General features: G+C 45.1%; 1 protein-coding gene across 1 annotated transcript; it reads left to right on the forward strand.

Moving 5' to 3' along the window:
• The first annotated feature begins 172 nt into the window (after positions 1-172).
• Positions 173-23,642, forward strand: LOC147238875 (adenylate cyclase type 4). Its single transcript, XM_086197992.1, has 26 exons — positions 173-386; positions 2,485-3,551; positions 5,805-6,002; positions 6,083-6,244; positions 6,449-6,598; positions 7,763-7,917; positions 8,389-8,500; positions 8,580-8,707; positions 10,466-10,624; positions 10,732-10,891; positions 11,003-11,182; positions 11,331-11,365; positions 11,455-11,508; positions 12,155-12,218; positions 12,315-12,412; positions 12,488-12,572; positions 13,217-13,354; positions 13,490-13,567; positions 13,887-14,062; positions 16,599-16,683; positions 16,766-16,924; positions 18,326-18,472; positions 18,584-18,685; positions 18,836-18,950; positions 19,128-19,252; positions 22,704-23,642. Exons 2-26 carry the CDS (start codon positions 2,772-2,774, stop codon positions 22,836-22,838), a joined length of 3,780 nt encoding a protein of 1,259 aa, XP_086054118.1. The 5' UTR covers positions 173-386; positions 2,485-2,771; the 3' UTR covers positions 22,839-23,642.
• The last annotated feature ends 59 nt before the right edge of the window (positions 23,643-23,701 follow it).

Genomic DNA, 23,701 nt, shown 5'->3' on the forward strand with positions numbered 1-23,701 from the left:
TATTTCCAGTGGCTTGTGCTGATATCATGTGAGAACAACACACCTTCAGTTTGACCTTTGACCTGCCCCCTCGCTCTCTCTCTCTCTCCATCCTCATCTCAGTTTACCTCATCCTCCCTTTTTGCTCGCTCGCTGTCGGCTCAGGCGCGCCCCCGCGGCCACCTGCCGCGCGCCCCCGCTGGAGCAGCTCGTCGATCGACGTGTGAGCGAAGGAGAAAGAAAAAGAAGAAGAAAAAGAAGAAAGAGAAGAAGAAAAAAACACAAGAGAGAGTTTATTACTAATGGTTAAAAGTTCCGGTGCGCAGTTGAACGAGTGTGAGACGATGACGGAGGAAGATGAGCGATACATGTGGAGAGTTAAACTGATAGAGACTGTCAGTCATGAGGTAAGACAAGTAACTCCACTAACAGTATCGGGAGCGTCAGCTTTTGTCTTCTATTGAAGCCCCGTACCGAGTTAATTTCAACAATTTATCCAGTATCCAGCGAGTCCGTAATTATGACGGTAAATACCCGGGAAATGTCCATTCACACTGACAGGGACGAGTAAGGAGTCAGTCCCAGCGGCTTGTTATTCGGTGACATCAAGCCTCACTGGTAAAGATGCTTTTTCCTCCTCATTACCAGAAGTGATACAATCTTTTGCCACCATTTCCCTCTCCAACAGAAGCTTTTCAGCCTCTATCTTTCCGTCGTGGCGTCAAACGGGTTCTTGGTAAACTTCTAAGGAAATGAAAAGTGGCTTTGTCTACGTTAATCGACTGTTTTCGGCATCGCTTAATGAAATGCGGGAGCCTGAAATGGCAGCGCGAGGCTGATTGTCTTTTTGTTTTACTTCTTGTTTGGTTTATCTCAAGATAAGAAGCTCTTTTAATCCCAACTACAAGCTGTTTTCTGGTGGTACAAAAAAGGCAGTTATCTTGAAGAAATGGGGATGATAAGAAATTTAGCGCGATATCTTGGAAAATTAAAGCCATTTACTCGAGAAAATTGCATTTCCGTCATGATACCTGGTTGTTGTGTTTTTTTTTAGTTTAAGAAAATTTCTCTTAAGATTTATGGACATAAGAAAAATGATCTCAAATAAAAAAAGAAAGCAGGGTTCTCCGCAGCTTCCCTATTGAAGGACTCAGAACAGAATCCATTTCTTCAACAGGGAAATGGTGGAATTGTACAGGTTCAACCCTTTGAATTAGCGAAATAAAGTGTCTCTATATTAGCTAAACGTTCTGAGATTTCAAACAATCCGTTAAAAACAAAAAGTTATTTCAGGGTTTCCTCTATCAACACTTAGATGTCGAGTTAGCTGTCATCTGTTGTGTAACTAATCCCCAGCACGTTAGCTTGTTGTTAGCTAGCCCATGGGTTACGGTCCATCCAAAGCAAGAGTTCAACTCAAGACTGAAAAGAAACAGTTTTCGTCAGCAAGTTTAGAACTTTATCTTTATTATATAGCTTTTTTTTTAAGGTTTAACCGAGGTGTAAATCGGTGAAGAGAAACGACATTAACTACAATAAAAGTCGATGCTCCTGCTTTAATTTGGGCGCTAAAGCTAACGGTATATTCTGGAAATCCCCCCTTCAGGTTAATAATCGTTTTACAGACGAGCACAATGGAGTAGTGGAACCAGACAGGGGATGTATGGAAACACACCTGCATGTAAATGTGCAGATTCAGAAACCAGTCAGTCAGTGTGTAAGAGCACAGTCAGCTGAGGTGAAAGGATTCATCTGGTGTGTTTAGTCCCTCTCTCACCACTGAACCAGACTTGGAGCTGGAGCGGGAAGCATAAATCTCAGATTTAATGGTGGCATTTGGACGAGAACCGTCTGTCGGTTCAATTCGGATGGAACCAGACGAGCAACACAGAGGAGAATTGTGTTTACTGGAGAAATGCTTTTAATGTGCACTGGGTGCGTTACTGTCATGCCATTCCAGTACACACCTGAACAAAAGTCTCTGGGGAAGCGCCTGCAGCCAGACCAACAAGTTCTCTTTTTTTTGGTTTGGTTTTGTTTCTTGCATACTGGGGAAATGACTAGGAGTGTGTCATTAAAATGGAATTAAGCTCACCTGCTCACATCATTGTCAGGTCTGTTCAGCTGGGAGTCGGTACGTTATTGGTCAACTCTCAACTCCTTCATACTTTCTGCTCCAGAATCAGTTCGAATACCAAACTGTTCAGCTCTTTAAGGACTTTATGGGATTATGTTTCGAATTTCTTCTTTTTGATGCTTTTTAAAATATTCAGCCTTTTTTAAAAAAGTTTTTTCTTTATGATTGCATGCACTCGGGAAAACAGTTTAAGCAAAAAAAACGAAACCTTCGCAAAGGTCCTCTAAGTCCCAGGGTTTGTGACATTTATAGACAAATTATATATAAAATTGGAGAGAAATGTCTAGTTCACCTTTTTGCAGGTTTCATTGCATTTTTATTTCCTTTTATAACTTTTTTAATCCCTGTTTTAATTATTATTTTGGCAGAAGCGCTCCTTCCTCCAACCCATATGGATCAGCCATCCCTGCAACCTTAACAGATCCATGTGACCTCAGAAAGGACTTTTATATCATCATCGCTTTGGGAGACAACAGAAGAGCTGGACTTCCTCGTTGTATTTATTTGTTTTTTGGCTTCAATTGAACTCAGCCTTGCTTCCAGACATAGTTGTTGACATGTAATGTGACAAGGAAAAGGCCGGTGTGACTTTATCATGTAGAAGTCGACATACAGAGAAGTCAAGTGGATAAACGGGACGCTAGTAAGGGTCACAATGCCGTCAAATGAAGGTATTCAAGAACAGAAGACGACTGAAGAGGAGATGTCTCAGGGGTCGCTCGCGCCCAACATCGTGGTGGTCCCCAGCAATGAAGGAGGTGCCATGCTGGAACTTGATGACTTAAGTCACACTTCAGAACCTGGTGTACCAGGGAGCCAAGCCGGACCCTCTGAGTCCCAAGTAGAGGTGGGGGTGGTGAGAACAGCTCGTTTTGCTGAACCTCTGGTGGTCAGCCCTGGTGGGAAGCCTACAGATGAGGAGGCTTCGGTTTCTGATGGGTTACAACGGACCTCATCTCAAACTGATGGCTGCATTGACTCAGACTATAGCAGCACAAAATCTAGCCCTGGTTGCTCGAGTTTTAGCACTGACTCCTTTGATGAAGATTTACTGAATGGACACTCCTTTGAAAGGACAAACACCACCACGTCAACCAGTGTAGACGCTAACAAAAGCAATGAAATTAGCCCAAATGATGGAAGAACTGGTAACCACAAATCTGAAGACTGCTGCAGCTCACCGACGCTCACCGATGTTTCATCCAACGTCTTACAATCAAGGGACTCCATCGGGTGGATGGAGGATGACGAGGATGAGGAGCGGGGAAGCACGCACTCCAGGCGTACTGTGACAGAGGGCGTGTGCTGCTGCTATCAGGCGGTCCACCGGGCTTTTCTACAGTGTGTGGAGGAGACGCCGGCCATGGTGTCTGGACTGGTGCTGTCTTTAGCCTTCTGTGTGGCCATCATTGTCCTCATCCCCACCACAGGACGGGTGAGACAGAGCCTCCGTGTGTGTTTGTTCTTGTACTTTTAACAAACTTGCAACAAAATAAGGACATCTTGGTCCTCACAACTTCAAAGGGACGTTTGATTGTCAGAAGTTGGTTTTAGGACTGGGGTTAGAATTTGTTTGGGGTTAAGGTCAGGGTCAGGTGTTTAGTTGAAATGGTTAACATAGTAAGTGGTAAGATGTTAGCCAATGCACTATGTCAGTGAAGGTCCTAAATTAAGCCCTTCCACACTGCACCAAAAACACGGGTCAACGCGGGTTTTTGGGCACTCTGAAAGGGTCGACTCAGCATTTCAACCCGCTTCAACCGACTCGCCAGGTGAGCGAGCAGCTCGGCTCGCCTGCAGTGTGGAAAAGGCAACCCGTGTAATCTCAGGTTTCACGCGACCTTCCTGTCGCATCCTAAATTTGTCACTGTGCCGCCTGTCAGGCTTCACCTGTAGCTTCTTCGGCTCCCTTCCAGATGAGCCAATAACTCATCCTCCTTCGCTGCGTTAGCGCTCGGACATTTTCTTATCTGCGCAGAGTTTGTACGCTTTGCAAAAGAGACAACATCGCAATGCACGCAACAACAACGCTAACGTTCGACTCAACGACGTCCACGTTGTCATTTGTTTACCTCTCAGTGTTCCGGCTCACGGTTATGTGAAGTGATGACGTTGTCAGCGTGATGACGTACAAGAGAGAAAAATACAGGCACGCAGCCTCACAGCAGGAGTTCAGACCTGGGTCTTCTGGAAGCTTGAATGCGCCCTGATGCCGAGCAAACACGGGTCCAAAAACATGTGTTGACATACATTTTTCAGTGTGAAAAGGGTATTAGAAGTACCAGTAGAAGGATGTGTGTGTATGGGTTTGTGGACACTAAAATCTAGTTCCAGGACTGCAATATACTGTGAAATGTCTTTGGATCTGTGTGTTCTGGACACAGTCAACTGTCGTAATATCTTTGATTAAATACTTTAAACGAAGTGGTGCAGGAATGAGTCCAACAATCTAAAAGTAATTTAGCATTGTCGAACACTTGTGGCTAAAACGAGCTTAATATATTTCATGTTTTATACCGCATTATAAAATTAATTTGCAGTGGCATTGGTGAATGTCGAAGAATTTGTGTCAAAAATGCCAGTTGCTAACAAGTGGCTCCATGAGACAAACGGCATGTCAGCAGCAGAAGAAGCACAAAGCTAGTTGTAGTGGTGAAGTCATGTGACAGGGTCGTTCCTTCATAGCTTAGCATTAGCTTTATATCACTGACAATTATATTTATGCTTAAGATCGTGCTAACTTGATTTTATTGACTTCATCCCTGGCGTGCTAGCTTGGTCCCTTTTGGACTACAAGAATACTTCATCTCTGTGATGCAAACATACTGTTGAACTATGAAAATACTTCATGCCTGACATGCGCACTTCCCGTTGAACTACAAAATACTTCATTCCTGTGGTACTTTGTGAGGTACTCTGTGATACCGATGCTCTTCACACCAGAAGTGAAAAGTATTGTGTGCAAATGCTTTAGCTTTCTTTTGTTTTGATTGGCCATTCGGTGAGAAGAAGTAACTTCTTGTTAGATGTGTGCGTTCTAGACTGACTCTAGGATGAAGGAGTTCTCATGAAGAATGGAACCCTGAATAATTGTTCCAGCAACATTCCTAAATATGAACTGGCTCCATCTTTTCAAATGTGATGAGTTACTCTTTTACATCCACTAACTTTGAGCTCTGGACCGTAGGAATCTACTTGCTAATCTAGACAGTAGGAACTTGATGTGAGCAGGTTGGGTTATGTAGGTTACCGTACACTAGTTAAGAACGTGAGCTCTCAGCCCATTAAAGATTTACAGCCGACCCACAGAAGTTCTCATGCTTCATCTGGACTGAGTTCCCTCCGTAATTACAAGGGCTGCTGTGGTCAACGCCGCTGTGGTGGATCAATTATTAATGCTGCTTTGACCTCAAAGCAGTGGCTCCTTTTAGCTGAATGTTAGACTGCCAGGACGCTCATGGAAACGTAAAGAGACAAAGAACTTGTGAAAAGGCTGGACTGAGACAGTATTTTTGGAACATCCATCCATCCATTGTTTTAATATGAAACAACTCACAGCGTAACAATAAATATGGAGGTGCATTGATGTCAGCGTTATCCATAGATATCTCTTGATAAGAAAACATTTTCTTTTTACAGAACCCAGTTCATTAAAAGAAAATTCTTCTACTCATGCATTTCTGTACAGAACATCGACGTCCATGTAGGCGCTCTCTCCGTCGTGTGTGTGGTTCTCTGTCTGAGCGCCGTCCTGCTCGTCTGCCTACCGTGGCTGGCCACCATGAGGCGCTGTAGGGGAGCCTTGGCCCTCTTTGTGTGGGGGACGCTCTACATCACCGCCATTGTCTTCATCTTTACCGGAGGACCTGTAACAGCCTGGGAACAGGTGAGCTGGGGGCCGAAAATAAAGAATTGATAGTACCTGTCCTTCCGCTGTCCTTCATCTCTGACCTTTGACCTCTGTAGGTGGCGTTTTTCCTCTTCCTCTCTGTGAGTGTGTACACCGTCTTGCCTCTCTCTCTGGCGTGGGCGCTCATGGTTGGGATCGGGACCAGCGTGTCACACATCATCATCATCAGTGTGTACGTTCCCGTCACCAGCCCAGACACACCAGACCTGGCTGTGCAGGTAAAAACCTGATGACTTATCAACAATATCGATATGCTTGCGACATTTATTGATATTTTTATTTCAGCAACTGGTATTAAAAAGCCATTGTAGTTAATTCAGGATGGCTGACTTTTGATGGCTGGGGTTTTAGAATTTTCTCATAGTTTATAAGTAGAGGAAGTTTAAAGAAGACGTCAATGATCTCCTCGACTTCCTCCACAGCTGGTGGCGAATGCAGCTCTGTTTTTGTGTGTGAATTTGGTCGGGGTTTTCCACCTGTGGACGACTGAGCACGATCTCAGGATATCGAACCAGAAAAGAGAAGAGTTCAGCGCCATACGCTCCCAGAAGGAAGTAAAGAAATACCAGCAGGTTGAAATGAATTCAATAAGATCATCCAAACTCTGAGCTGTGGGCGTTTGTGTTGCTCTACTTTCATGCTAGACAGGAGGACAAAGACTCTTCTCTCTTCTATGCTGCCTTGGTGCGCTGAGACCTACTCTAGTTAGCTTAGCACAATGAATGGTAGTGGAGTGGAAGTGTTAGCGTAACTCTGCCAAAAGTTATCGTATAGATCAGGTTCAGGATGTTGTTTGTCCTGATGTAATCCTCCTCATCCATTCTTTGAAGATGAGAAGTAGCGGCAGTCGTTCTTATAATTGTTCGGTTTTGTTGACCAACGTTGAAATCACTGCGCCCAGTCAGGAAAGTAGTTCTGGCTATGTGTCTGATTCTAATGTGACAGCGTCTTATCATATCAAATACAAATGTTACACACAGTCCTCGCTATGCTGATAGAGGCAGAGAGTTTGGAGGCATGCTGACGCTTCCCATCCACTGCCATTAAGTGTGCTAAGCTAACTAGAGTGGGTCTCAGCTAAAGCAGCGGAGAGAGCGGCCTCTATCTTCCTGTCAGGCCTTACAGAAGATGGACAATAAGTGTAACTGACCTCTAATACATGAAAAAAAAAAACAACCATGAATGACAAAACTCAGCTTTACATTTTAAAAAGGGGTTTTATTCTCAAAAGAGGTTTCATGTAGAATCATCTTGATTTTACTTCATGACGTTTGTTGTAGTCTAAATGAAGCACATATCAAAACAATTGCAAGCTCAATTGTTAGCTTTTGAAAACAGTTTCATGAAAACATTAAAATCCCCAAATTGGCTTCCAGTAATCTAATTTCTTTCTAAGTGTGGAAATCCGATCAGTAAAATCATAAAGTGTAATGCTCCCATTAAATGGCTCTCCGCACGGACAGCCTGGGGTTGCTTTCTCTATACTCTGCGAGCTATTAGCTCAATAGATTAATCATTCACCCATGTGAAGCCCAGCAGCAGTGAGTGGAGCGGACAGCAGGATGCTATTCATAGCAAGCTAGCCAATAGATGCAATGATCCGCTGAGAAAACATGGCCTTGTTTCAAGGTGGAGTTTGATGGCAGCCTATTTCTTTCCCAGCCCTTGTGAACAGATTGTTGGACAGATATGACCCAGTGTATATGACGCCGCGTTGTCTGTTTCCTTGACAACAGGAGCAGCTCCTCCTTTCAGTGTTGCCGCGGTACATTGCTATGGAGATAAAAACGGAGGTGATAAAGAGGCTGACCAAGCCTCCGAGTGACAAAGAAAATGAGCACAACTTCCACAACTTCCACAGCCTCTACATACGGCAGCACAAAGACGTCAGGTGACTGGAACTTCATGCCCCTGTAAAAGCAAGACACCTCTGTTTGTACTTGACTTCTTCATCTCAAAAAATATTTTTGTCCAATGGTGCTCTCAAAGCAGTTAGTTGTGATTTTCACGAGGAAGTTCCAGATGTAAGTCAGAGATTAAAGTCAGCGCTGGGAGATCAAAGCCAGAGCTCTGAGACCAAAGTCCGAGATTGTGAAAGAGGTTTTGTGATATCGCCCACCCTCTAGCCCTGTCCCTCAAGCAACAGGCAGAGCTCTAGATGAACGGGCCCTGCTTGTAGTAGCAATGTGGAGATCAGAGTCAGAGATCGTTGTGGGGGTTTCGTGATGTAACACATCCCATCCCACCTCCAGGGACTGCACTGGTCTCTTCAATTTATCATCTGTCATTTGTCCTCTATATTTATATCTGTCCTTTTTTCAAGCCAGTACTACTGTGTCTCATATTTACTTTGTTTGTAAAGCATTCTGTATGCAGATATCGTGGGTTTCACGAAGCTGGCGAGTACCTGCACGCCAGAGGAGCTTGTTGCTGTGCTCAACAAGCTCTTTGGCAGGTTTGATGACATCGCCAAGGTACAAAAAGCAGCCCAAAACCAATTGAATTTAGTTCTTTTCATGATATGTTTCTTCTAAACACTTTTTCTTTCTGTAGAAAAATGGGTGTCTTCGCATTAAGATCTTGGGTGACTGTTACTACTGTGTGTCTGGTCTACCCGACCCGATCCCAACACACGCCAGCAACTGTGTCCAGATGGGGCTGGACATGTGCACCGCCATCAGGTCAGTGAGTTTGGATTCAGTTGGTGAGGTTTATTGTGCCTCCAGGTCTTCCGTACACACCATTCTGGTTGATGGGATATCTCAGGAATGCTTTGAGGCAATTCCCTTGAGTTTGGCACAAACATCCACTTGGACTCGTTTACGAACTGACAAAGTTTTGTAGGCCCAAGGTCCTCGTGACAGGCTCACTACAGAGTCGTACCATGCAGACCTTTTCTAGTTTTCTGTACATGAGGCATGTTTATGTTGGTCAGTGTTGTGCTAGTTACTGAAAAACAGTAATTAGTTATAGTTTCTAGTTACTGCAATTTAAAAGCAACTCAGTTACTAACTCAGTTATTAAAACCAAAAAGTAAAGCATTACTATGAAAAGTAACTATTTAGTTACAAAAAAAAGTTTAGAACTGTCAACATTGTAAGCTCTGTACTACTTGACATGCATTTTCATCACTGAACTGAACTCTGCTCAACAATGTGGTCTACATTTATACAAACACTAAGATGTTTCAAAGTGATTGATTAACTTTAGCCTGGCTAGCAGTAGCACTCCCTCGTTGAAAAGAACGACTCAGGCTCTGTTGCTTAGGGGTGAGGTGACATCTGTGTCGGTATCTGTGCCGGTCCCTGACCCGCCAGCTTTAGCAACAAGTTTCATCGCCGCCACGGCCTGCGTGCCTGGATGCTTAATAGATGAGAGCTGCTGTTTGCGGCCGCAGAGAGGGTCTGAGTTCCGAGACACAAGTTGCATTTAATATAAACATTTTTCCCCTTCCGCTCAAGGAAGGAGAAGTAGTGAGCGTACTTCCACCTGAAGAAACTCGCCCTAGGTTCCACCATGATGTCTTGCACGTTCTTGCTGTTGTGAACAAACACGCCCCCACAGCGCAGCTCACTCTCCTCCTGTCTCTTGCACTTCCCCCAAGCTCCCCTGACACTGGAAGTAAACACAGTGGCTCAGCCGAGACAGTAAAATAACGTAAAATAAACTAATAAACGGATCGTGTAGTAACTATAACTGAGTTATTGAATTTTAAAAATAATGCGTTTGCATTCATTTAGTTACTGCCACAAAAGTAACTTTGGCAGTAACTAATAACGCAGTCACGCGTTCGTCCCAACACTGATGTTGGTGCAACAGTTCAGGAAGGTAGCAGTTCAGTTTGTCCTGTTGTTTTGGGTTATGGTTTCAGTTCATTGTAGATTCAGCAGAAGTCCGACATCTCCAGCAAGTGACCGTGAAACATCGGAACAAAGAACTTCACTGTTGTGCTCTTGTCAGTGAGGGTGGAGCTGACAGCACGCAACTCAACAACTTTGGTTTCTGTATGCAAACTAAAGCTTGTTTTTGTTAACTGTTCTGTTTTGCATCCCTAACATGTTTATACATGAATGTGCAACATCTTTATCTTAATTCATGTTGCACTGATTCCTGTTTTCCAGCCACGAGAATAAAAGCTGCTCTGTTGCACTAATTTGCATGTGCTATTACTCTGGAACTTCCTCATTCTACTTTTGTACTGTCCCCCCTGAACTGAAATGTCAAGGGGAGAACAGCGGGTGAGGGGAGATGATGGCCTTTCCATCAAGTCTAGCGTCCCTTTGTCAAAATATCCTGGAATGTGAAACAACAAACTGCTGAGACTTTTCTTTTTTAGTTACGGAACTTTTAAATAACTTCATGGAGTGGATTTTTGCAGGGGCGTTATTTTTGTATTTTACTGGTATTTGTGTTAGCGCTTTTTCTCTCTCCCCCTGCAGCAAACTACGAGAAGCAACAGGAGTTGATGTCAGCATGCGGGTGGGCGTTCACACTGGTAACGTGCTCTGTGGCGTAATCGGTTTGCAGAAATGGCAGTACGACGTGTGGTCACATGATGTCACGTTAGCCAATCACATGGAGTCCGGGGGTCTGGCAGGGTCAGGAAGCCATTCCATTTCTGCTCACTCTGTAACTCGACAGATCGTGTTTGTGTTAATACATTTCTTTTTAATTGCACAAAACTGTTTTATGGAATGGGTTTTAGGAGAGTCCACATTACAGAGGAGACTCTGCAGCACTTGAATGGAGCATACCAAGTGGAGGATGGTGACGGGGGGAATCGTAATTCTCTTCTTAAAGGAAGAAATACCTATCTGGTGATTGACCCCAACAAACCAGACAGCATCAGCAGACGACCTAAAGTGGTATGCGTGTTTGAAAGAGTCCTAAAACACAGAATTTAGTTAGAAAGCCAACAAGATGATGGTTTTTATTACCCAGAGCTGGAAAAAAAAATTCTCCAATCCTGTTTTCAGGTTCACACTCTTGCAGCCGGTGAGTCCAGGCAGCGGGCGTCTATTCGGATGTATCAGTACCTGCAGTCGTGGCGTAACATCCACCCCTTTGCCGGCCTCAGCAACCCTGAGGCCAAACCCTCCAAGAGGAAACTCTTTCCCACCAGGGTCGCCGTGACTATCCAGTCACAGTTGTGTAACGTATGTATTTGTGCTCCTATCCATACACCTACAAAAACTGTTTGTGGATATCCTGTTGTAAGTGTGTGTGTGTGTGTGTGTGTGTGTGTGTGTGTGTGTGTGTGTGTGTGTGTGTGTGTGTGTGTGTGTGTGTGTGTGTTTGCTCCAGGAGAGACCACCTCGCCAGAACTACAGTCCATCAGGGTAAGTTCAACGTAGAACCCTCCTGTGGAAGGATTCTAGCTATCACTGTCGCTTAGAGATGCTGTATGACTGCATTTGTTTTGTCTCAGTTTGGTTATAGATCACGCCGTAAGAGGATCGCTCGATACGCTGGACGCTGCCGGGTGAGTGCTGGTTTTGGTTAAGTCCATCAGAATTACAGAGGACAGTGCCCCCTTGTCCCTGCTTACATCAGTTGCAGTTTTGTATCTGGACATGAACGGAAGCCAAGAAACACCATTCTTACAATCCATTTTTTTATGCTACTACAGCGTAATAATTCTAATTTTTCTAAGAAATGGAGATAATGGCCTCATTATAATGGGTTATTATCTCATTATCATGAGATAAACACATCGTCTGGTAAAATGTCCCCTTCTTGTGACATAACTCTGCTCATTCTCTCGCGATACCGAGATAATATCTTGGTATCAAGAAATAATGGTATAAAAATGTATTGCAAGTACAGCCTTTGTCATCTTCTGCATATCAAATCAGTATTATGTTTTTTGATGCCATCTACGGTCAACTAGCTTGATATTGACGTTTTATATCACATCAGAGTACACCGAGTACATGAAAATGCTCCGTTTAGAGTATTTTTTTGTAGTTTAGGATCATTGAAAATTGGAAAACTGTAAGATCCCCCCCAATACTCCTGTACAACAGCACATATTTGACTCCATATGCTGTCCTTTGGTCAGTAATGTTCCATCTCCATCCTCTGAGCACCTCTAAGTCGCCTCCCCTCCACGTTTCTATTCAATCTAGGAAGAGAGCAAAGAAGCTCAACTGTTTGACTCTGCTGTTCAACGACCTGAGCCTGGAGAAAAAGGTAGCTCCACTCCCAACCCAAGTTTGAGTTTTACTACATATTATATTATTATACTACTGCGTTTGGATGACACCTGTGTGTTTGTGTGTGTTTCAGTTCCGCTTCTCCGAGGTCAAAGGTTTACACGAGTCAATGAGCTGCATCGCTTTCGTCTTTGTAACTATTTTCACGGTCCAGATGCTCGTCTCTGACAGGTGAGATCACACACATTCGTACCTGCACCCAATGAAACGATTTCATCTCTAACTTCAATTTCTGATTCGCCCCAGGAACTTTGAGATGGCGGTGTCCTACGGCTCAACCTTTCCTGTGCTGGTGCTGCTTCTGTCCATCGCTTTCACTAAATACCTGGAGGTGTGTGAACAAGGATGACTTACGTCGTTTTTGTGTGTCACACTGATGTTTTGATGCCTCCGTAATGGTTTCAGGTTGTCCCTCCTATTCTTGTTCACATGGCACGACACTTCGAATTTCCCTGAAAGCCCACTTAGACTTGAGGATGAATTAAAAAGGTTTTGGTGGTCAAAGTCACTGACACCTCACGTGTGTGCGTTGACGTGAAAACATTTTGTTTGTCAAAGGTCACTGTAACCTCAAATGAACAAAATACCTTTGGCACGCCTTGAGGGACTCTGTCCTAATTTGATCCGAAGCTCCTCTGGGATTCAAGGAGCTGAAGATTTTGGTGGTTAAAACGTCAAAAAGGGCAAGGTTACATGATGTTGGTCCTTTTCTCCTTATATCAAAATCTTAGACTTAAAAAAAAAAAAAGGGCTCAAACATCCATTGGGACTCAAAGATGATGTAAAGATAATTTGGTGGTCAAAGGTCAAGGTAACTGTGACGGGCAGGGAGGGAATGTAGCTGCTGTGTGGCAGACAGCAGCCTCGAAACTGTGGCATTGTTTTTAGGTGCATTGAACAACCATTTATTAAGTCGTCTTTTAATCAAATTTGAGTTTATTCCGTGTAACACAGAAGTATTTTCTTGTTGTGAAGAAATGTCAGTCCAAGATGCCACTGAGCATCCAGTGGATATCTGGACTGTCGCGTGGCGTGTCCACCAGGGCGGCGCTGCGCATATTCATGGTCAGCCTGTGTGTGCTCATCACCCTTCTCATGGCCATCCTCAACATTGTGAGTTTACCTTGTCTGTTTTGTTTTAAATTGTTGAATCAATTACACATACATGTTGAGTGTATCCATTTGATTGGTTCGCTCCTCGTTTTTATTCATTGGTTTTCTTTGCTTTTTTGTTCCCGTCCTCCTCAGGTCTTCCTCCCTGGAAACAACTGCACCTCCGTCTCTGACAGAACCAAGTTGGAGGGTCTCAAACTCTACACTGTGCCTGTGAGTACTTTTTCTTTGTACATTGCATTAAATTGATTGTATTTTACAGCATCCCCACTCATAACCTCACAACCCCAAGAAATCAAAAAATTCAAAGGAATCGTAGCAACTTGTCTCACCAGCTTGATGGTTTCAACATTTTATTCAATTGTAAGCGTATTAATTCTTTCCCAGCTCTTTTCTAAGTTGCCAGCCAGCACCAGCATGTCTCAAAGAAGACATGATTTTCAATATTTTGATATTTGTATTTATTTGTTTCGGGGGTTTCTGCCTCTCGTGTGGTTACTTCAGTTGTAAACTGTGTCCTCCCACTATCCAGTACTACCTGTACTGCTGCCTGCTGGCCATGCTGGGCGTCATCGTGTTCGTCAGGACTTGCTTGTCAGTGAAGGCCCTGCTCCTCACGCTGGCTGTTGTGGTTTACCTGGCGCTCTTCCTGCACGTGTACGCGCCGAGGTCCTTCTGCCTGGTCAGCTTGCTGTACAACAACACCAAGTGAGTGACCTTTGGCCCCCAGTCTGTCACGTCTGAACACGATGTTGGAATCTTAAATGAAGCAGGAGCAGCGCTTTGATTTGTGCCTAAATGCAGTTCTGATTCGTGCGTGCACGCGTCCAGAGAGCAAAGAAACAGCTGCTGTACTAGCAGCGCCAATAACATACAATGACAACTGCGCACCTCCACTGGGAACTTACATGACTTTATGCCATTTTAGACATCTAAAAATCGCAGTATCAGCTCTTCCTGTTATCGTCTGCCCTACCCCAGACCCCCTAAGACTACTCCATCCAGAAGTGAACATTGAATCAGCCTGATCTGCAGACCTGGGATCTATGTGGGCTGAGGGCCACCCACTTCTGTTTTCTGTCTCTGCTGATGAACAGTGGTCTCACTTGGGGGGCGGCCCCCTGCCCCAATTATTTTCCACTTTTCAGGCAGCCTGGGCGACCCCCTAGACCAGGGTGGGGACCCATGTGCCATGGAGGGCCGTGTGTATGCAGGGTTTCCTTCTAACCAAACACTTCAACAGACGACTCCACTGATTCGCACACCTTCAGCCACCGAGGAGTGTTAATGAGTGAAATTGTGTGCTGAAGTGTTTGGTTAGAAGGAAAACCTGCATACACACGGCCCTCCATGGCGCATGGGTCCCCACCCTGGTCTAGATATTCACCCACCTACTTTACATCCATCCATTTGCTCAAACATCCATCCATTCATTATCCGTATGACTTATCCAAAGCCCACCGCAATGGGGGGCTGGAGCCCACCCCAGCTGTCTTCCGGCGACCCAGGAGACTTCTCCTGATGACAGCTGGGGTGGGCCATCTCAGTCCATCTGAGGACCAGCCTACTAACATGTTTTTGTTGTGTGGGAGCCCTGAGCTGAGGGTAGAACCCACTTCCTCCTGTGGCGGTTCTCTACTCTCTGGCTGCAGTAATAACCTGTAGAATGGTCTTAATCTGCTGAATATCTGTTTCCAGGTTGCTGTTTTTCCTCCTTAAACATTCAATCTCTTCCTCCTGTTCTTGGTGCAGCTCTGCAATTTGCTTCTTCAGGCTGATTTTCTCCAATTTCAAGTCCTCTTTTATCTTTTTTGCATCACTCTGTTGTTTTTCAAGTTTCTCGATTTCCGTGAGCAGGGCCTCGTGCTGCATTTGGAGAGTTCTTTTTGCAGTGTTTTTAGAGCAATGAATTTGGCCCTGAAGATTCTGGATGTTTATGCAGAGGTCCAGAGCCATTCCACGAAGATCTTTGATGGTTTTTTGGAGTTTCTCGTGTTCCTCGTGAAGCTCCTTGGTCCTTTGGAGATTGTCCTTTTCAGCAGATTGCCAGATTTGTGTCTGAAGATCCAGGATGCTTTTGTGCAGATCCTGATTTGCTGTCAGTAGCTCATGGTTTATTCTGCGAACATCATCAGTCTTGGATTCTAGCGGTTGGTTAGTGTCCATGAGGGGTAACTGATTTTTGTCCTCCATGACTGACGTAGAACGTATAATTGACCTGTCAATAGGGAGGTGTAAAACGCGCTCTTATACAGAGTTGATGGTTTGGTGTCACTGGAGGCCCCCGTCAGCCATCTCAGTCAAGATCACTGGGGACTCCACCCCTCAAGGGTTGTCACCAGCTCTTGGGTCCACATGGCCATCGGGACCCACCGCTCGGACTCCAGGGGCGTCACCGCCCTCATCGACTCTGTGGTCCCCCTGCGTCCAGGGCCCTCTCCACCACCACAGCCCCTCGGTTGGCCCCTGCAACCTCCAGGGTTCACTATTGGTCCTCCGGGGCCTCTCAGTTGGCATACAAGGCTGCCGGGGCCCACCACTCAGCCAGCGGTGCCTGTGTGACCTTTGGTTCAGCCTATGGCTCTGCTCTCCCTCCATGTGTCTGGCTTTACCACAGAAGCTCTGAGTCTTTGTATCTTTCATCTTTGTGTCGAGTGATGGCATCTTATACCCTACCAAGATCAGACCACACGCACTCCTGAACACAGGGATGCTGACATGACAAGGATGCACTCTGTGATGATCTGGCATCTCAACAACCAGTCAACATCGTGTGTGTGTGTGTGTGTGTGTGTGTGTGTGTGTGTGTGTGTGTGTGTGTGTGTTGTAACAAACTACAACCCTTCAGTGTGACGTGGATGAGCAACAGGGAGAAGGGGCTGCCATCTGTTTGTTTTCAGCTCAAGTCCAAGTGTTTGTGGAGGGCAGAGAAGACTTGGATTATGCTAGCCATTTAAAAACACACATTCATTCATGAGCACTGACAACACTCATTTGTCATGCAGATATGAAACAGCGCACAAATCCATCTTCCACTGGCCCATATTCATCCTCCCCTCTGGAGCTGTCACAGTCTCCAGCTTTCCCAGCCAGCAGGTTACATTTCCTGCCTTTTGTGTCCCACATAGAACATTATTTCATAAAGAATCTTCTCTAGAAAGGAGACTTCCACTCTGATGTGAGGAATTGTACTGTGGAATTTTAAAAAGAAGTGGTAAAGAGATAGGAATGTGCTTTTCTTCAGGCCCGGTATTCTGAAGGACCCTCAAATCATGTCTGGGGTTTGGCTGGTCATCTTTTATATCATCTGCCTCATTCTGGCTAGACAGGTGGGTGTGAACTCGTGTCTCTCTGGTTTTGGCAGTACCAAATTTGTTTGTACTAATGTGTATTATCATCTCAATCTCTCAGGACGAGCTGGGTTGCCGTGTAGACTTCCTGTTGGAGCGTTGTTTCCAGGTGGAAAGAGAAGAGATGGAGACAATGGAGAATGTCAACAAGCTCCTCCTCCAGAATGTGCTGCCGCTCCATGTAGCCTCCTTCTTTATGGGCAAAACTGTTCGCAACCAGGTGAAGAGAGTAACACTGAACCTGAAGCTTTATTCAAATTACATCTTCAATAAAATAGATTAACAAGGAGACAAAATGTCTTTTTAAACATCTGAATGCATACATTAGACATTATTTGACTAAACCCCCAATCCACGTACAAAACCACTCCCCCTTGATTTTTTATATCTGTAAAAGTTTATTTCTGGGCCCAAAACCTTGCACGAGTGTTAAGGTTGTTAAGATTGTTAAGGATTCTCACCTCATTAGCTTCGTCTCCAAGTTGGTGGGATTCTTGAGTGGGTTTTTGGTAAATCCCATTCCAACATTTCTGATTCTGATACTGGAATCAGAACATCCATGGCCTTCACAGTGCTAATTATTAGAAGACTTGAAAATATGGTGTATTGCATACACAAATAACTCTTAACATTCAATACTAGTTTTATCGTAATGCTTTAAATATATATATATATGACTTTTGAAGTTGACCTCTTTTCCTTTCCAGCAGCCTATATGCCAAAGTCACACTGCTGCCCTCTACTGCTACTCGCAGCTCTACTTGCATGCTAAATGCTAATTCCAAGTGTGGAGTTGATTAATTGCATTAATTATTGAAATGCCTTTTTTTTTATTTCTCTGTGTTTTGTAATTAATCAGATATTTTAATAACTCTTGTTCATTTACCTTTTCAGCCAGCCTGTGAAATCATAACTGCGTTCTATTATTTTATTATGATGAGATCAAAATAAGATTTTTAAAATGAGATTAAAGTATAAAAATGGATTGGAACTACAGCACTTCTTTGCCTCCATAGTCCTATGCACTGCTTTTTGGATCAATTGCTTCTTCATCTGACAAACTGCTGTTTCATCAGAAAAATTGAATCAAGTGGACAAATTCATATGCTGAAGCTTCATAAGCTTCAAGTCAGCTTTATTTCTATAGCATACTTTAAAAAAATCAAAATTGACCAGAGTGCTTTACAGATACACAACCAAACACAATACCTCATAACAGTCTTAAAGTCGGTTTGGATGTCTGATTCATCTCAAAAGGAAGGCCAGAAAGAAAAAGTGAGTCTTCAGGAGTGATTTAAACTTTAAATCACAAGCAAGGGAGCCGATCTTAGTTGAAGTGGTAGACTGTTCCACAGGGTGGGGACAGCTTCCACCAAGCCTTGACTGCCCCTGGTTTTGAGTCTAGTTTTGGGGACATCCAGCAGCGCCGACAGATCCAAACTTCTTCGAACAGATGAGGGAGAATACTATCTGAGGAGCCATTTGTGGGCAGCTGATGATGAACTACCTCTGATAGAGAAGCGATTGAAATGGGCTCAAACTGCTTGAGGATAGCTGGGCACAGAATGAATAGTATGCTGTTATGGCGCTTAAGCTTTTTCCTTTCAAAACTGTGTTTCAGGACCTGTACAGCCAGTCATACGAGTGTGTGTGTGTGATGTTCGCCTCTATGCCCCAGTTCAAAGAGTTTTACAGTGAGAGCAGCGCCAACAGAGAAGGTCTGGAGTGTTTGCGGCTTCTCAATGAGATCATTTCTGACTTTGATGAGGTATGAAGAAGAGTCCTAGAGTAATTTAGTCAATCTTTCAAACAATCCACCCGAACTTCCTGCTCTGTCTCATCGTTCCATGTTTCATTCTGCTTGTGTGTCTTTGTATAGCTCCTCTCCAAGCCCAAATTCTCTTCAGTGGAGAAGATTAAAACCATTGGCAGTACATACATGGCAGCCGCCGGCCTGACACACTCAGTTGATGATCGAAAGGTATAAACCCTTTAAAATTCTTTGAAAACTCCCTCCACAAAATTTGTAGAAGTAAAGGTTTGTATGTACTTTGAAAGGTTTATAATCTATAAAGTATACTTTATCATATTGTCATTCCTTGATCAACATGACCTCTTGCTCTCCCTATAGAAATGTGACATGTCCTACAGTCACGTTCGCGCTATGGTGGAGTTCGCTTTTGCTCTAATGAGCAAACTGGAGCTCATCAATACACACTCCTTCAACAGCTTCAAACTCAGGATTGGTAAGTCGGGACAAAATGGACACATCACTGGACGGGACGATTACTAAAAGCAGCAACATTATATAGGTGTTCTTTGAAAATTAAAGATTTAGGAATACTGCTGCTGATGCAAGTGTCCAGAAGAGTTTTGAGTAGTAGTTGTATCACTTGTAAATGTGTCATTATTGTAACTTACAGGAATAAACCAGGGTCCTGTGATTGCTGGAGTTATCGGAGCTCATAAACCCCAGTATGATATTTGGGGTAATTCTGTTAATGTTGCCAGCAGGATGGACAGCACAGGAGTGCTTGACAAGATACAGGTCAGTGTGTGAAAGGAGGTATTCACAGCATCTCATCAAACCATGAAAAATAACGCAAAAAATCTATCTGGTTTTGGCCTGGCATCTCCTTCCTTAAGAAAAAAATTGGCCCTGAGGTCAAACTTTATTGCTGACCACTGATCTTAGGCAAGAATGCGTTGGGGTGATGTACAAAGTTCCACCAAAGCTTTTCTGATATGTATTTTTGCGTCCTTTTATCGAGTAGAGTGTTGTTTTAGGGGTGGGGCCAAAGATGTGTGACATGACCTCCCTGACAATCTCTTAATTAAACGTTGCATCTCAGTGAGCTCGGTGCCATGTCCTCCAGGGCCCTCTTCCCCGCCACGACTCCTTCTTTCCACTTCCACTTAGACTGGTGAACACTATGGTGATGGCCACTCGGTCTTGTAGCTCCAACTGGAGGTTCATCTACTGCCACATGATATCTTGGATGTCCATGAACTCTGTGTCCTGCCATTCTGACCCAAGGGCCATTGACAGCCCCAAGGTGTGCTGGATGGCCATACACACTGAGTCCCAGCACCTGTACCAATGGGGAAACTCCAGTCTAGTGATGCGGTGGATGTTCATACCCACCAAGTCTGGCCATTCCAACCCAATGGCCATCTCCAGCCGCGGGGTGTGCTGGACGGCCATGCCCACCATGTCCTGCCATTTGTATCCAAGCGGGATCTCCGGCCCAGTGATGTGGTGGACCTTCGTTCCCACCAAGTCCTGCCATACCAACCCAGGGGCCATCTCCAGCCCCAGGGTGTGCTTGATGGCCATGCCCATCAAGTCCAGCTGCTACGAATAGTAGCCCATTATTTGCCCTGTGATGTGCTGGATAGCCATGTCTACCGAATTCCGCTATTCCAAGCATTGGCCCATTGTTTGCCATGTGATGGGCTGGTTGGCCGTGATGACCAATTCCTGCTAATCCAAGCATTGGCCCATTATTTGCCATGTGATGAGCTGGTTGGCCGTGATGACCGATTCCTGCTATTCCAAGCATTGGCCCATTATTTGCCATGTGATGGGCTGGTTGGCCGTGATGACCGATTCCTGCTATTCCAAGCATTGGCCCATTATTTGCCATGTGATGAGCTGGTTGGCCGTGATGACCGATTCCTGCTATTCCAAGCATTGGCCCATTGTTTGCCATGTGATGGGCTGGTTGGCCGTGATGACCGATTCCTGCTATTCCAAGCATTGGCCCATTATTTGCCATGTGATGGGCTGGTTGGCCGTGATGACCGTTTCCTGCTATTCCAAGCATTGGCCCATTGTTTGCCATGTGATGGGCTGGTTGGCCGTGATGACCGATTCCTGCTATTCCAAGCATTGGCCCATTGTTTGCCCTGTGATGGGCTGGTTGGCCACCGAGTCCCACCATTCCAGCCCCAGGGCCATCTCCATCCCTGTAATGTGCTGGATGGCCATGCCCACCAAGTCCCGCCACTTGTACCCAAGGGGGATCTCTGGCCCGGTGATGCGGTGGATGTTCGTTCCCACCAAGTCCTGCCATACCAACCCAAGGGCCATCTCTGGACCCAACGTGTACTTGATGGCCACGCCCATCAAGTCTAGCTACTCCATTCAGAAGCCCATTATTAGCCCCATGTTGGGCTGGTTGACCATGGCCACCGAGTCCTGCTATTCTAGCCATAGGCCCATTATCAGCCTCGCGATGTGCTGAATAGCCATGGCCACCGACTTCTGCTATTCTAAATAAAGGCTGATTACCGGCCCTGTGAGGTGCTGGATGGCCTCCAAGTTGTCCCACCATTCCGGCCCTAGGACCATCTCCAACTCTGTGTTGTGCTGGATGGCCTTGGCCACGCATTAGTCCTTCCATTCCGGCGTGAAGGCCATCTCCAACTCTGTAATGTGCTGGATGGCCTTGGCCACGCATTAGTCCTTCCATTCCGGCATGAGGACCATCTCCAACTCTGTGTTGTGCTGGATGGCCTTGGCCACGTATTAGTCCTTCCATTCCGGCGTGAAGGCCATCTCCAACTCTGTAATGTGCTGGATGGCCTTGGCCACGCATTAGTCCTTCCATTCCGGCATGAGGACCATCTCCAACTCTGTGTTGTGCTGGATGGCCTTGGCCACGTATTAGTCCTTCCATTCCAGCGTGAAGGCCATCTCCAACTCTGTAATGTGCTGGATGGCCTTGGCCACGTATTAGTCCTTCCATTCCAGCGTGAAGGCCATCTCCAACTCTGTAATGTCCTGCATGGCCTTGGCCACGTATTAGTCCTTCCATTCTGGCGTGAAGGCCATCTCCAACTCTGTAATGTCCTGCATGGCCTTGGCCACGTATTAGTCCTTCCATTCCGGCGTGAAGGCCATCTCCAACTCTGTGTTGTGCTGGATGGCCTTGGCCACGTATTAATCCTTCCATTCCGGCGTGAAGGCCATCTCCAACTCTGTGTTGTGCTGGATGGCCTTGGCCAGGTATTAGTCCTTCCATTCCGGCGCGAGGGCCATCTCCAACTCTGTGTTGTGCTGGATGGCCTTGGCCACCAGGTGCAGCGAATATGACCCCAGGATGATTGCCAGTGCCGTAATGTACGGGATGGCCACCAGCTTCTGCCACTCCCAGCTGAGGGCCATTAACCACTTGTTGAGCTGAAGGTCTAGCTGGAATCCAGTGCCGGTCACTCCTCCCTGGCCTCCTTTGTGTCCCTTGGCCTCTTGATCTAGCCATTCCAACTCCAGGTGTATTGGCGCGTCGATTAACCCTGGGCCAGTACCATGCATTCCTCCATGCTCTCCAGCGTGTCTTCCGTGGCCACTGGGGTGGCCTATGTTTTACCTTCCACTTCTTCCTGGATCTTCCGTTCAGCCTCCGGATCCTACGGCTCTCACGGTTTACTGTCATGGTTTTAGCCGCTTTTTTTTCCCTTCCTTTCTTTTTCTTCGGTTAAGTCCTGTTTCTTCACGACAAACCAAACTGTTGTCAATCCAAAAAAAAAAATAAAAAATGCTGTCAAGGAAAACCAATTCAAGGTTGTTTCAAAGATTTCCCAAATCCTGGTGTGTATTCCTTCCTCGCTGGTTTCAGGTGGTCTTTGCTTAGAATGAGGATGTCTTATACATCGTCAACATCACAGCATTCTAGAGTTCAGTGATGTTGACATGGCAAGGACCACACACTCTTTGATGATGTGTCATCTCGATGACCGTCAGATCATTGCCACACTTTGTGTGTGCATTCTCTTTTTTTTGCTGCCAGAAGTTTTTTTTTGGGTGGGGGCATTGTAATTGGATAGTTTTGTGATAGACCATGTTTATCATTTAGATATAAAAACTGGCAGAATAGTAAAAAGACAAGAGCAAATAACACTTAATCAACACAATATTACATGTGAAGTCAGGTTCAAAGAGAGACTTTGCAAAACCTTTTTCTCTGTGGTTATTTTGTCGTCGTCTCTTCTCCCAGGTGACGGAGGAGACGGCTGAGGTGATCCAGAGCGTCGGCTACACCGTCATACGAAGAGGAGTGGTCCACGTCAAGGGCAAAGGTGACCTCACCACTTACTTTGTCCACACAGAGCAGTCGTCCCCACAGTTCTGACCAAAGGCTTCAGTTTGAATGCTGCAAGTGGACTTGTTGGGACCTCATTGTTGCTGACTGTTGTGCAGCACCAACTACAAGCGGGTCCCGGCCCGCGTTCCGGTCTGCACCAGCTTCATGCTGAAACCCGTTCAAGCCTTTGTCTTTTGGATGAGACACTAAAAAATCCCGGCCTGTTGAATGAAGACATGAAACGCCAGCGTTCTACTCACAGACCACTCAGAAGGCACCTCCTGTCTTTGAACTCTACGATGTTGTCTTATTTGAATAAAGTGCTGTTTCTATTTAAACACTGTTCCAGTACATTTACCAAGAATGAGACATGTATCTACTACATCGGAGATGTACTGAAGATGACTGTCGTTATATTAGGTTTTGTTTACAGGCTTATTTCTGTTTATTTACAGTGGAGCAGACATTCTGTGAGTATTTTTACTGGCTCGAACCTGCAGGTCAGGAGCTCCAATGGTGTTACGACAATATGTGTGTGAAATGGAAACATTACAAACAAACAAACAAACAGTGTTTGTACTGTACAAACCTTATGAAACATTCTCATCAAGTAAAGAGTAGTGGTTCTCGGTGGACCCATAGAATTGATTCATACTAAACCACTTGAGTGGTAAAAATCAAACTTTTGGTTCAACTCAGGTCGGGCGAGTCAGACGATGCAGATGTGATGTTGCACTTTCTTCAAGTTATTTTAACTTAATTGAATATTTGTGTGTTTTTTGAGACTATGAGAAGTGTGAATGTCAAAAGAATGTAATGTGTGTGTTTATATTTTTATTTAATAAAAATAAATTCGACAAAAAAAAAATCCAATCCTCCGGCGTGTGTGTATGTGTGCACGCGCGCGCCAA

This window comes from Aulostomus chinensis, chromosome 24 (assembly GCF_037954235.1).
Source record: "Aulostomus chinensis isolate RoL2024-O1b breed Wild chromosome 24, RoL_Achi_v1.0, whole genome shotgun sequence".
Lineage (NCBI taxonomy): Eukaryota > Metazoa > Chordata > Actinopteri > Syngnathiformes > Aulostomidae > Aulostomus > Aulostomus chinensis.